The following is a 12,116-nucleotide window of genomic DNA, read 5'->3' on the forward strand; positions in this document are numbered from 1 at the left end:
TGAATACGAGTGTAGTTATTGACATATTATAGACAGAATAGTCAGCATTATTTGAAAATTTAAAATCAACAGAATAAAGATACAACTTATAACAATGTAAATGGGTAAATAATAAAATGAAATGAAATATCCAGAATTGAAGTGAATACAATGGGTATAACTTTTAGGAAAGCATCTTCAATCGAATTTAGAGGCCAAATCAGCTGTAAAAAAATGTTGATTCTCTTCAGGCAATAATATGTAGGTAACTCGATGAAATTTCAACAAACAACTCGAGCTACGAACAACTCGACAAAGAGCATTGACAGGCTTCGGTACTGCGAGTAATCGAGAAGTGATATTAAATTTTAATTCAAATCATAGGACGTGCTGGCGTGAAACCTCTGTTTTAAGCGCATTATACACGAGCGCTTCAAGCAGATGTAGCAAGTCATGTAAAAAGCAAACCATAACGCAGATCCTCGGGATCCTCGTAGAAAACCTAACAGCTCTGCTGTTAGGATCCCAACAGGATCCTGCGGCTTAACAATACACAAACGCTGACTTGCAACCACACCAACCATACACCACCAGTAAACAATATCAACACACTAGTCACACCGCCATATCCATACACCACCAGAGGACGTGCTGGCGTGAAACCTCTGTTTTAAGCGCATTATACACGCGCGCTTCAAGCAGATGTAGCAACAGTCATGTAAAAAGCAAACGATAACGCAGATCCTCGGGATCCTCATAGAAAACCTAACTCAGCTCTGCACATCCCTGAGGATGCGCAGGATCCCTGCGCATCCTCACTGCGCAGGATCCTGCAGCTTAACAACACACAAACGCTGACTTGCAACCACACCGCCATACATCGCCAGTAAACAATATCAACACGCACACTCCACTAGCCACACCGCTATATCCATACTTATCAGTAGACACTTTCTGCTTAAATCCCAAAAATTGCGGTCCAGAAACATCAGGATTCATTCCAATAAATTAGGTTTGACGCGCATTGGGTAGACGCCGTCCTTAAGCGTCTCTGGCAATAACGCTGCACAAAAAACAATACAAAAATCAACAGCACAGTGACCCCCAAATGCAACACGCGCGTGTCTTGCTTTACCGGCACCGACACGCACATTTGAAATACGCATTTATATTACGCGCCATCATATATATACCTATATTATATAATATTATATATATTATAATACGCGCATAAATGCTATGCATAGAATGTCAGTCTTTGTAAGAGAAGCGATAAAGTTATATAGAAGAACAAGAGGTTAACAATAGATTATCCTTAAGTTAGGGATGAGAGCATTCATAAATTACTGAAAACATACACTGAGAACCTCATACACGTGCAGAGGACGAGAACATGGTAATTAACAAATTTAATATTTGTATTTTCTACGATTTGTATACTATCAATAATAATTTTTACCTATGAGAAAAAGAGATCAAACATCAATATTCATTTTAATTTTAAAAATTACTTCGAAAAAATGTTCTTATATTTAAACTAATGTATGAGTATTATCATAGTAATGAACTACACTGTAGCAGGAAACAGCTTATTCTGAGAATAGTTTTGATTATAGAGTAATAAAAAAGCCGTTCTCCAGTAAAAAGCTTACTTGTGGCACTAAGCGTTCAGCGCCAACCAACAATTAGCTACAATAAGTGCTTGTTGATGACGAGGCTCCGACGTGTCAGACTGCAACGGCACAGCAATCCTATTCTACACCGGAAATAGTGAAACCACGAGCAGCTATTTTACGGAGATATAAATCAGATAATAGAAATTTATACAAGAAATACAAGCAAAAATGTTACCTACTGAGAACATGAGATATTCTTTGCTACGCATCTCGCTGAACTTTAGGCTTCTAGGGCAGCATCGTACGCACGAGATGGAACAGCATTCCACGTCAACAATAGCATTAGTGGCCAATTAACAGATCCGTAGAGCATCTTTTGAGCATCGCAATAACTTTGGCCCCAGATTTATAGCTACAACTAAAATAATTTTCAAGTGCACAATATTACAAATGTTCAATTAGGATTCAATAGATATAACCTTAGATTATACTACAGGCGACGAATTTAACATGAAAAAACTACTTTACACTCAGTTCATAGTCTTCTATTCATAAAAAAAAAGTAAAATTACCAGCAATTGCCGGAGTGTTTCAATGACTTCCCAAGTCGGTACACGGCAAATTTTACAACTTTGGCCACATTTTCAACTAATGCAATGCATGACCTTAGACCGGCTGATGCCACTAACATGCACATTGGAACAGGGTTATCAAGAAAGTTTTTTTGGACGGTTAATAGTTAAAAGCCTCTCTGGCGAGATTCAAATTATAAGTTCCACCAACCACAACACTTTGCACTCTAAAATATCTTCCTGTAGCTCTTGATGAGCATCTCGATGACTTTAGGCTCGAGGGCGGCATGCTTCATGCATAGCAGCTGATCGGGCGTCAGGAACGAACTGGCGCTCAAGCTCGTAGCACCGCAGATGTCAGGTGATCTCCTGACGCTGCTCATACCAGCGTCAGCTCCAGACAAAGGCGATGAGATCGACACATTCTTGACATTTCTTACATCTTCAGCAGTGAGACCCGCGTTTAAATTGGCCGAGGTATACGGAACTGAGGGAGGTTCAGGTTTGTTGTGACCACCTGAAGGTCGCGGGTAGCCGTTGGTATGGGTGCTGTGATCAGCCTTGATTCCATTAAATTTGTCCAAGTCTTGAGTTTCCTCATAAGATAAGCCATTGTTCACTGTGTTCTGGGCAGAGTTCTCCATCACTGTGTCCTTCAGGATGCAAGTCGTGTTGTTCACAAGTACGTTAGGCGACGATGAACTGGTCCTTTTTGGCAGTTCATGACTAACGTCAGGCCCGTTAAGGTGGCTGTACGGCTCAGGAAAAGGAGTGTAAGAGGATGAAAGCGAATCGTTATTAAGCTTTGATGACGGCCCGATTCTCTCAATAATTTCCGACGACGTCACCGAAGAAGAATTGAAATGAGAAGACTCTGCTTCTTCTAAATGAGACTCCTGGGTCGCTGGAGACGAAGATACGACGATCTCGGCGACGTGGGACGATGATTTGATGGCGTCACAGAGCATCGTGGGCTCGTCGTCGATGAAGGTGACGAGGTGACGACGAGCTGCCACCGCCGCACTCCTGGAAGACTCTGCAGGGCACCGCCAAAATTAAGGCTTCGTACCTCCTCGCTACATAACACTTGGAATTAGTTTAATTCATTTGCAGACACTACAAACACAGGGTAGTTACTACAAACTTGGATATGTTAATTTATGGTGGGCAAAAAACATTTATTAAAGAAAAGAAATAGTATTATGGTCATTCTGACCATTTATTAAAAAATATAACTCAGTACTCACTGCAGTGAGTGACAGAGAGCGCATTTTCTCGTCGACGAAAACATGAAGTCACGGAGGGACAGACGGACATGGCGAGCACAATAGTGCATTTTTTCATAAATGAGAAAATGCGCTAAAAACGGGAAATATTTTGCGAAAAACTTACCGTCAATAGACACATAAGTTGCTACTCAGCAGATATGCACTGCACTTACGTCGCCGCTCTTCACAAAAACAGTGTAATACTTATTAAAACTACGATTTGCAGGGTTAGATAACCACATAATGACAACGGAGCTGTTTTGATTGTGCTAGAGAGATGAGGTTTAGTTTTATTTATAAAATATATCATTTCTATTGAAAGCCGGTGACCTAAGTGCTATGGCGAGGTTATCGGCATTGACGGAAGACAATTCATTCGAGATGAATTGGAGTGATTCTATTCATACATGAAAACAACCAACTGTAAGCTGACCCATTGATAGCAGCCATCCGAAATTAGATAGGTTCATTCTTTTGTCTATTCTCAGTAACGACGTCACTCACTGAACGGGATATAGCTCTACGACAGGACGAGAAGCGTCAGTCAAGACAGAGAACTGCCGAGTATAGGTTCTTCGACTAATTCCACCTTCGAGTCGTGAGGGTAGACAAATGTGTTAAACGAGGCAGCTTACACAACCCACTAATGACAACTGCTCACTCACCATCCCCCACGGTAGCAGGCACTGGAGGCTTGTGCACCGGATAGGGAAGGAAGGCAACTCAATTGCTATGGCAAATATTGACAGTAGACAATGCAAATGAGATTAATTTGTGTGATTCTGTTAACGCGTGAAAAGAACCGACCCATTAATGACAACTGCTCACTCACCATCCCCCACGGTTGCAGGCACAGGAGGCTTGTGCACTGGAGGGGACGCATGCAGCAGCAGTGCAGCGGCAGGGTCGTGCTGCACCAGCGTGGGGGCGAACACGACACTCAGACTCGTCGCTGACATCTTGTTCACGGCGCCTTCGTCGATTATTCTGCACACCGAGCAACACATTAAAGAAATTTGTCGCGTTTCTCATGGAGTGTTGCGTGTAATATATATTATATTGGATGGCAGTGGACAGCGAGATCTAGGACCGTAATGAGAGAAATAAATAATTGGGAAGATCGTAACTCCGTCAGTCAATCACTGACAGAGACATATTAACATAACACTGACAGGCATATTGACAACTTGATAATTATTTTTTAGACAGAGACGAAAAATAGGCCACCAAGTGTACTATAAGGACGCTCGTGTACTTATGTCGCTACGTGTATGTGAGTAAGCTTTGTAGGTACAGCTCAGATGTACATAACTGCAATTGTTCATCATTTAGAGGGTTGAAATTTCAGTGTCCATTATATGTACTATAAAAAATCTATTGCTTACAAATACCTTTAGGAGGGAAAGAAGAGCACTAAACAATTATTTCTTGAGACAAAAAAAAAAAGTTGTACTTATTGAAATGTTGGAGCAGCAGCAGCAGCGTGTGGTAATGAGCTGCAGGCAGCAGCAGCAGGGCAGACTGTAGTAACTGCAGCTGCTCTTCATCCTCTTCAGATTCTGATGAACGTTAAAAATTTCATTAATCTAGAGAGTTGCTTCCTCTGCATGTAATTCATAAAACAGAAACGACGCGAAAATTCTAAATAAAGTTAATAAACATATTTTTTTTCTTCCATTGGCATTTCATTAGCTTGTGAAAATTTAACGAACGTTTGTAAGTCATCAACATCTTAATATTCTAATATAAGTATTAGGCCAACAATTGCGCAACAAAATAAAGTTAATTACTAAGCGTGACTAAGGATAGAATGTGTTAATGGATTTCGGCGCGAGATAGTTTAGTTTCCCTTAAACATCTAAAATGGATTAAGCCGATATTTCTTCAAATTCCGTCGACTGGATTACTTAAATAATGGACTGGATTACTTAAGTAATCCAGCAGTGAAAAGTTCTAGGATTTATTCATCAGACTCGATGAATAAATGGTGTTCAAAAATTAGCAAAATTTTTCTTTTTCTTGGGTTTCATTTGACGAGCTTCAGAAGAAGTAAATTATGTTAGCATGGCCAGGAGGTGAGAGCGGCTGCCTCACCATAGGCGTGCAGGAGAACAGAGAAGCAGAGAGCTGTGATGAGAGGCAGAGGAAGCTGACGAAGGAAGAGCTTCAGCACGCCAGCCACAGCATTGATGTCAAGCTCAAGAGATAATAGTATTTAGACATGATTTCAATAAATTACGATTTACAAATTACTCAACTGTTCACATAAACAAATGTTTTCCCTTTTTCCCTTTTTCCCTTTATTAGCTTACCGTCTAACACAAGGCAAAAAGACTAAATAAATTTGCAACCTAGCTACTACAACAAATGTTATAATAACTAGATATTCACAAAGACCAATAAATGGACAATAAACCTCGTCAATGTACAAGACCCGATATCAAAATGATATCATGTCACGAATACTGAATATCGATTTAATTAACTGCTGGGATCGAGAGCCTGAGGCTTAGCTTCGCCTCGGTCTTGGTTCGGCAGGGTGCTCTGCTCGGCTGGGAGACGGCCTGGGGCCATACTTTCAAAACTCGCTAAGTGAACGTAAGTACTTACGCTCTATTTTTTTGTCTATGATTGGTGGATTTTTCTTGAAACGCCGTCAATGATTGCCTGATGAACTTACGATCTCTTGACTTTTTTTTAAGTATATGCCCTGACGCCCTGGGTGGGGGTCGGAGTCTTGGCATGGCTGGTGCAAGACACCGTGAGAGGTGTTTAAATAGTTACGATATGTACTACTGACCTTTTTCTATTGCTATCCTGGCGGTTTGATGGTGAATCAAAATAATATCATGTCACGAATACTGAATATCGATTAAATTATATAGTTACGATATGTACTACTNATAGGGCGCACTGAATTTCAAAAGTTTGGGATATTTGAAGCAAAATTTCAAAAATTTGGGATATTTGAAGCAAATTTCAAAAGTTTAATATATTTGAAGCAAAATTTCAAAAGTTTGGGATATTTGAGGCAAAATTTCAAAAGTTTGAGATATTTGAGGCTGAGTTTAAGTAAAGCTAAGATCTAAGTAATGCTGGGTGTGATCAAATGGACGACTGCCATCGAGTTGAATCAGCCTATACAAATTTTCAGTAAGAGCAAAAAAAAATTGAAAAAAACACGCAGAGTATGTTAGCCAGTGAACACATTATTCCTTTATTGCTCCTATAACGATAAAGCTCGTATACTTTTTAAGATAGCTGATTTGACGGTTTTCTTGAGTTCAAATGTGAGTTCAAGCCAAAAACTGAATGCTACGGTCGCCTGCTGTAGGGTGCAGACTTGTAGAAGAATTTTGTGAGGTGAAGGTATGGGCGGGACAAACTTAGGCAAGCTCCTCTGCTGTATTGATCGTTGCTTAGCTTTACTTCATTTATTAGTTACAGATATATTAAAAAATTCCAGAAATGAAAAATCTAGAAGTTTAACATGTGGAATCGCATGATTAAATAGAAAAGCTCACTGGTGACAGTTTTTACTGAACACGGTGATAGAAAAGTTCAAGTAATCCAAAAATTAATTAGTTTAACATGTGATATTGCAGGATACAAGAAAAATCCTACCAGTGAGAGGTCGAGGGGGGGAGGAGTTAGCGAGGCTCCCGCACACACGCCCACAGAAGGATCTGTTCCCATCAGCGTGGATAAGTCCTTGCCAAATATACCTGGAAGTAACACGTAATTGGAACACGTAGGTATATAATTCTACGAATATAATTCTCTAAGCAAAGCTCTCTCTATAATTCTACACAAGAACTGCATTCCTTCACAAAAATCTCTGCGTTTTCACCAATAAAATGTAAATTTGAGACTTTACGAAGATGATCATGGTTATTATGATGAAATTCAATGCTTCCTATCAGTGTAACAAGTCACTCCGAATCAAGTGGCACTTAATCATAAATCACTTCTTGACAAGCTACAGGTGAAATGGCCTCTCAAGTTCTCATATCACACCACAGGCGACACATGCTGCACAGCAACACATTATTAACAGAGGCCAGAGACAAGGACTTCAAAACAGCTGTTTATAACTCAGACTCAGCTCTTTTAGCGATTTAAGACCATAAGGCCCCCCCAGGTACGCCTACCCAGAGTTTGTTTAGGGAACCCAACCCAAGGCAATGCTGGATGCACCACATTTTTGACGACCCAGTGCCCTCCACCAGCAACACTGAACTCATCGAAATGAAGTTCCGTTCAGTAGAGTTCACTGAAATGAACCGAGCTTCCCAAGGCTAGAATCCATAGCTAGCGCCTCTCATCTCGGTGCTGCTTTCACTGCACATATAGCGTCACTAACCTATGCGCTACAGTGACGCTTGAGCCTAGAACTCAGACTGAAAAACTTTAGAAGGTTGAGATTAATAGCGCCCCTGACAGCGCCTACCATTGAGCTGGGCGAGCTGTGGCACGCAGTCAGGCGGCAGCGCGCGGGCGCACGAAGGATGCGCCGCCAGTTTGCAGGTGACGCAGCGCACGCCCTGACGACGCACGCCGAACAAGAAGTGCGCGCAGATCGAACACCTGAAGTAATGGAGACAAGTTACTAGTCAATCAATGACTCAACATAATCATTGTTGAAAATGTGCAAATCATCATAATCAACTGATACGAATCAGCAACTAGTCTTAATGAACAAGCAAAAATCAATAATAGCTCATTAACCCATAAGCAAACAAGTTACTGTAAATTATCACTTCAAATCGCCTCCCAAAAATACACACCACGACCTCAGTTTATGTTTTGAGGCTTTGTTATCAAGTCTCTATACCAATTAACATTATCTGGTCATTGTTCATACACACATGGCTTCATCCCTACCAAGCCGAAAGATTGAAATGTAACTATTCATATAAATGAGAGTAGGTATTGACTTGGGCAAAGAAATTTATGCTCTTTTCGCGTTTTTTAAAAAAGATTACAGTAGCAATATCTATTCAATCAATTAAATTAACTTGATGATATTCAATTGATCATTACTCTTTATTTAAATATTTGAATTTATATTTAAAAATTTTTTAGCATGTTGACTGCATTTAATAGATTCTTCAACTGAAATTTACTCCACTGTGCAAAATTTTCGAAAAGTCATAGGAGCATATATACATATACGTACGGTATATATTAAAGTTGCACATTTTCTTTTCTGGTTTCAGAAATATGACTTTTTCATATTATTGTGCTTGCTCGCAAAAGGGCTAAAACTAATCTTAGCAACGAATATATTCTAAGCTAAGTTAAGAGTATGGTAGTATAAATCTTCAACACGAATTTTTCTGACAGGTTGAGATTTGTTCTGAAATGTTTCTTCAACAGGTTTGTTGAAGTACTGAAATTAAAAAAATATTAAGAAGACTCCCAGAACGCGATTTAAAGCTCACCAGGAGAAGTGGAAGTTGTGTACTTTGAACTGATGAGGGATGCCAGTGACGTCATCTGGAGCGTCTCCAGCTTGTCCTGCTGCATCCTTTTTGCCACCAAAAATCCAATACTTGCTCATGCGCCGAGTGATGTGGATGTCCTTGCTTGAACATGTAACATCTGCACCACTTTTGGACGGAATAATTCCCTGCAACCAATAATAACATGTTATAGTAAACACAAAACACAACAGAGAAACAACTTTGATAAATATGAAAGTCATATACTTGGATTAAATTATTTGCTAGTAATAAAGTATCCCACATATTTCACAAAAATAATATTATTGTATCATAACTATGAAAAACGAAAATATCAGACCTGCATAATTTCATTTATCATTGAAGTCTCATAGTAGTAGTAGGTACTAGAACCAACTAACTAGCCATAGTAGTAGTAGGTACTAGAACCAACTAACTAGCTTAAATGTCATGCAAAGAACTTAAACTAACTCTAAACAACATTGAAGGCTAACCTTCTCTTTGTCAGAAGATGTAGCAAGCATGGCGGTGCTGGCTGCATCTTCTGCAAGCTTGTGTTGGCCATCATGATAGCGCCTGAGGCTCCGCGTCACCTCATAGTATGGTGTCTCCGAGTACTTCACATCAACACCAGTAACCACTGCATCACTAGACTTGGTTGATTCTTCAGGGAAAGTATCACACAAGTTATCTGACTTCCCACCAGCCAGTTCAAAGCTTGATTCTATTTCGACACTCTGATTGACTGTCTCATCATGAGTAGATATGGGAATTGAGATTTCTTCATTTTTATTCGAATTGATGCTTTGATTTTTTGAATAAAATAATTGGTCTTTAGGGGTACATTTTTTACATGTTGCATGATTTCCTATTGTTTTCAAGGTGCCATTAGCTGTGGAAGACGGACTGGAAAAAGTTTCACACATTTGAGAAACTTTGGTCGTGGAATTGTTACTGGTCACTGCAACATCTACAGCAGATCCACAAGCCAGGCATGCATTTAATTGAGGAACTTTTTTCTTACTATTAATATAGTTCTTAGCTTTTCTACGTTGAGTTTGGCTTAACAAGTTTTGTTCATCAGTTTCTTCAATAGGCTTCTGGAAATCTGATGTATTGAAAAGTTGTTGCTGCTGCAGGAACTGTGCAGCGCGCGAGTCTAGGAAGAGTGTCACTAGACCTTTGGCCACCAGATCCTGCACAGACTCAAATCTCTCACGATCTTTGCTGCCAAGGCTGAAGCTTTGATTTTCTGCTTGATAGTATAGTTGGTAATGCTTCAGTTTTCCATCAAATCTGAAAATTACAGGATGCTTAAAATGAATGGCATAGAAATCATGATTTCTAACTACTTTGATGAAAAATTGGAAAAAATATCTAGTATATAAAACTACCAAATAACAGATAGGTCAGAAAATCCCTAGATAGTTAATGTAAGAGAGTATGGTATTAGAGGCCAACATCATTAATATGATCTTTAAGGCTCATCAGAAGAGTAGGGAAAAATATATGATAGGCTTACCTTAAGCTCAAAATAAGATGGTCAGCATTTTTCCTAGAGGAACTTTGTCTGACCAGGTACTCCCCATCATGTAGTAGGGCTTTCTCACACTCGGCTCGAGTGAGGCAGCCATGATACTCCAGCCCATATCCATGGGGCACCACAAAGTTGGGAGGATCATCTAGCTCCGGATTTTCATCTAAACTGGAGTAAAATCGAGTATAAGTTGGTTGGTCTTTAGTTTTGCTGACAAATGCACTGAAGCTTGGGTTTGTGGTGCCCTGGGTTATCTTGTGATTAATATCTGCAAGACTGGTATCATCATAGTCTGGGCTGAGGATGTTGGATTCAAGTGCAGATGAACAACCAGCTCCAGTCTTAGTAGACTCAAGAGCATTGGAAGAGGTATTGCAGAATGTTTGGTATTCGGGAGATGACTCGTGAAGTAACTTCATCCGTGCAGAGTTGCGGTAGATGGGGCATGGTTTTGGAGCTGCCATCTCCAAAGAGTGCACTGCACACCAAACATAAATAAAAGGCTTCAAGGAATTGCTGTGTTTTGCATTCACTCTTTATTCAACATTGAAAAAAATTGTATATTCACAAATTGTAACAAAAAATGCTCATTTCATAAGACAGTTATAAAATTAGCACAAAATACATCACTTACAGATTGATTTCCACATGGCACGAGGCTTTTGATGGGAGTGCCCTGAAAAGAAATGATGGGTGGTCAGCACTGAAGAATTAAATGAGCATAATTAAATGACATTAAAGCCAAGTTTGGAAGCTGAAAAATATGATATACAAGTAAGTTGAAAGTATGATATTAATGTTATGACAATTTGAATGGTTTAAAATAATAAAATATCTTTACAAATTACACATCTATTCAATCATTTCAATGCAATAATTATATATATAATACTAATTCAACACCCCTGTGAGTTAATTGATATATATTTATTACAGATTTACAGTCACAGTGGTGCTTGAAACACAATAACAGATCTAGATTGAACTTCAAACCTAATGTGATCAGAGCCTGAACAAATTTGTGAGAGGCAAATGTGAACAGAGAGGCAACAGAACATGTGATAATGTATTGTTTACATTTTTTTTAGGAATAAACACAGTTATAATGCAGTCAGATCACTCAGATGTGACAGCAACTATACGATCTCTAACAGTTAACACTCACAGGTCAGTGTTAAAGTAGAGACTATTTTAGACTCTTCCTCAACCTCAAGTTCATTGTTGAGCCCTAGGTATAAGGAGACGGTCTGGAGACCAGCAAAGTTTAATGAAGACAATCATTATAATACATAAGAAATTGGTCTTAATCTAGAGTAGTTGAGGAAATTAAAAATGAACCGATTCTAAAAAAATCCGTGGTTTGACACTATGTAATTTGGGTTGACTCATTAATCATTACCCTAACAAAATTTGGGGACCGCCTAGGCTTCGGCCGAATAGTCACTACACTCGGCGCAAAGTTATTCTGGGTCAGTTGGCCAACTGATCGCAATCAGCGTCTAGTCAGAACCTCCTGGCCGACTTTATGGTCTCCTGAGAGTAGGGTAAGAGTTGGCAGAATCCCCTCAGTTCCCTCACCAGGCTCTGGTAGCCGTCTGAATCGGGGATCGGAATGTAGACCAAAAAGCGGACATAGAGAAGCTGATTTACGTTCGGTCCAAGTCCTAGGCGGTTCCTAA

General features: G+C 39.6%; 1 protein-coding gene across 1 annotated transcript; it reads right to left on the bottom strand.

The window, feature by feature from the left end:
* Positions 1 to 2,394: 2,394 nt before the first annotated feature.
* Positions 2,395 to 11,114, bottom strand: LOC108671330. The gene is made up of 10 exons (XM_047881126.1): positions 11,072 to 11,114; positions 10,423 to 10,915; positions 9,395 to 10,196; positions 8,880 to 9,067; positions 7,886 to 8,022; positions 7,060 to 7,160; positions 5,530 to 5,632; positions 4,889 to 4,994; positions 4,268 to 4,422; positions 2,395 to 3,203 (listed from the first exon to the last, which is right to left on the bottom strand). Exons 1-10 carry the CDS (start codon positions 11,085 to 11,087, stop codon positions 2,395 to 2,397), a joined length of 2,910 nt encoding a protein of 969 aa, XP_047737082.1. The 5' UTR covers positions 11,088 to 11,114.
* Between the last annotated feature and the right edge of the window lie 1,002 nt (positions 11,115 to 12,116).

This window comes from Hyalella azteca, unplaced genomic scaffold, assembly GCF_000764305.2.
Source record: "Hyalella azteca isolate HAZT.00-mixed unplaced genomic scaffold, Hazt_2.0.2 contig7121, whole genome shotgun sequence".
NCBI classification, from domain to species: Eukaryota; Metazoa; Arthropoda; class Malacostraca; order Amphipoda; family Hyalellidae; genus Hyalella; species Hyalella azteca.

Coding starts and splice junctions, on each gene's coding strand:
- LOC108671330 (XM_047881126.1), bottom strand. Junction 8,023..8,879: donor CACAACTTCCACTTCTCCTG/GTGAGCTTTAAA, acceptor CCATTACTTCAG/GTGTTCGATCTGCGCGCACT. Junction 7,161..7,885: donor ACAGCTCGCCCAGCTCAATG/GTAGGCGCTGTC, acceptor TGTTACTTCCAG/GTATATTTGGCAAGGACTTA.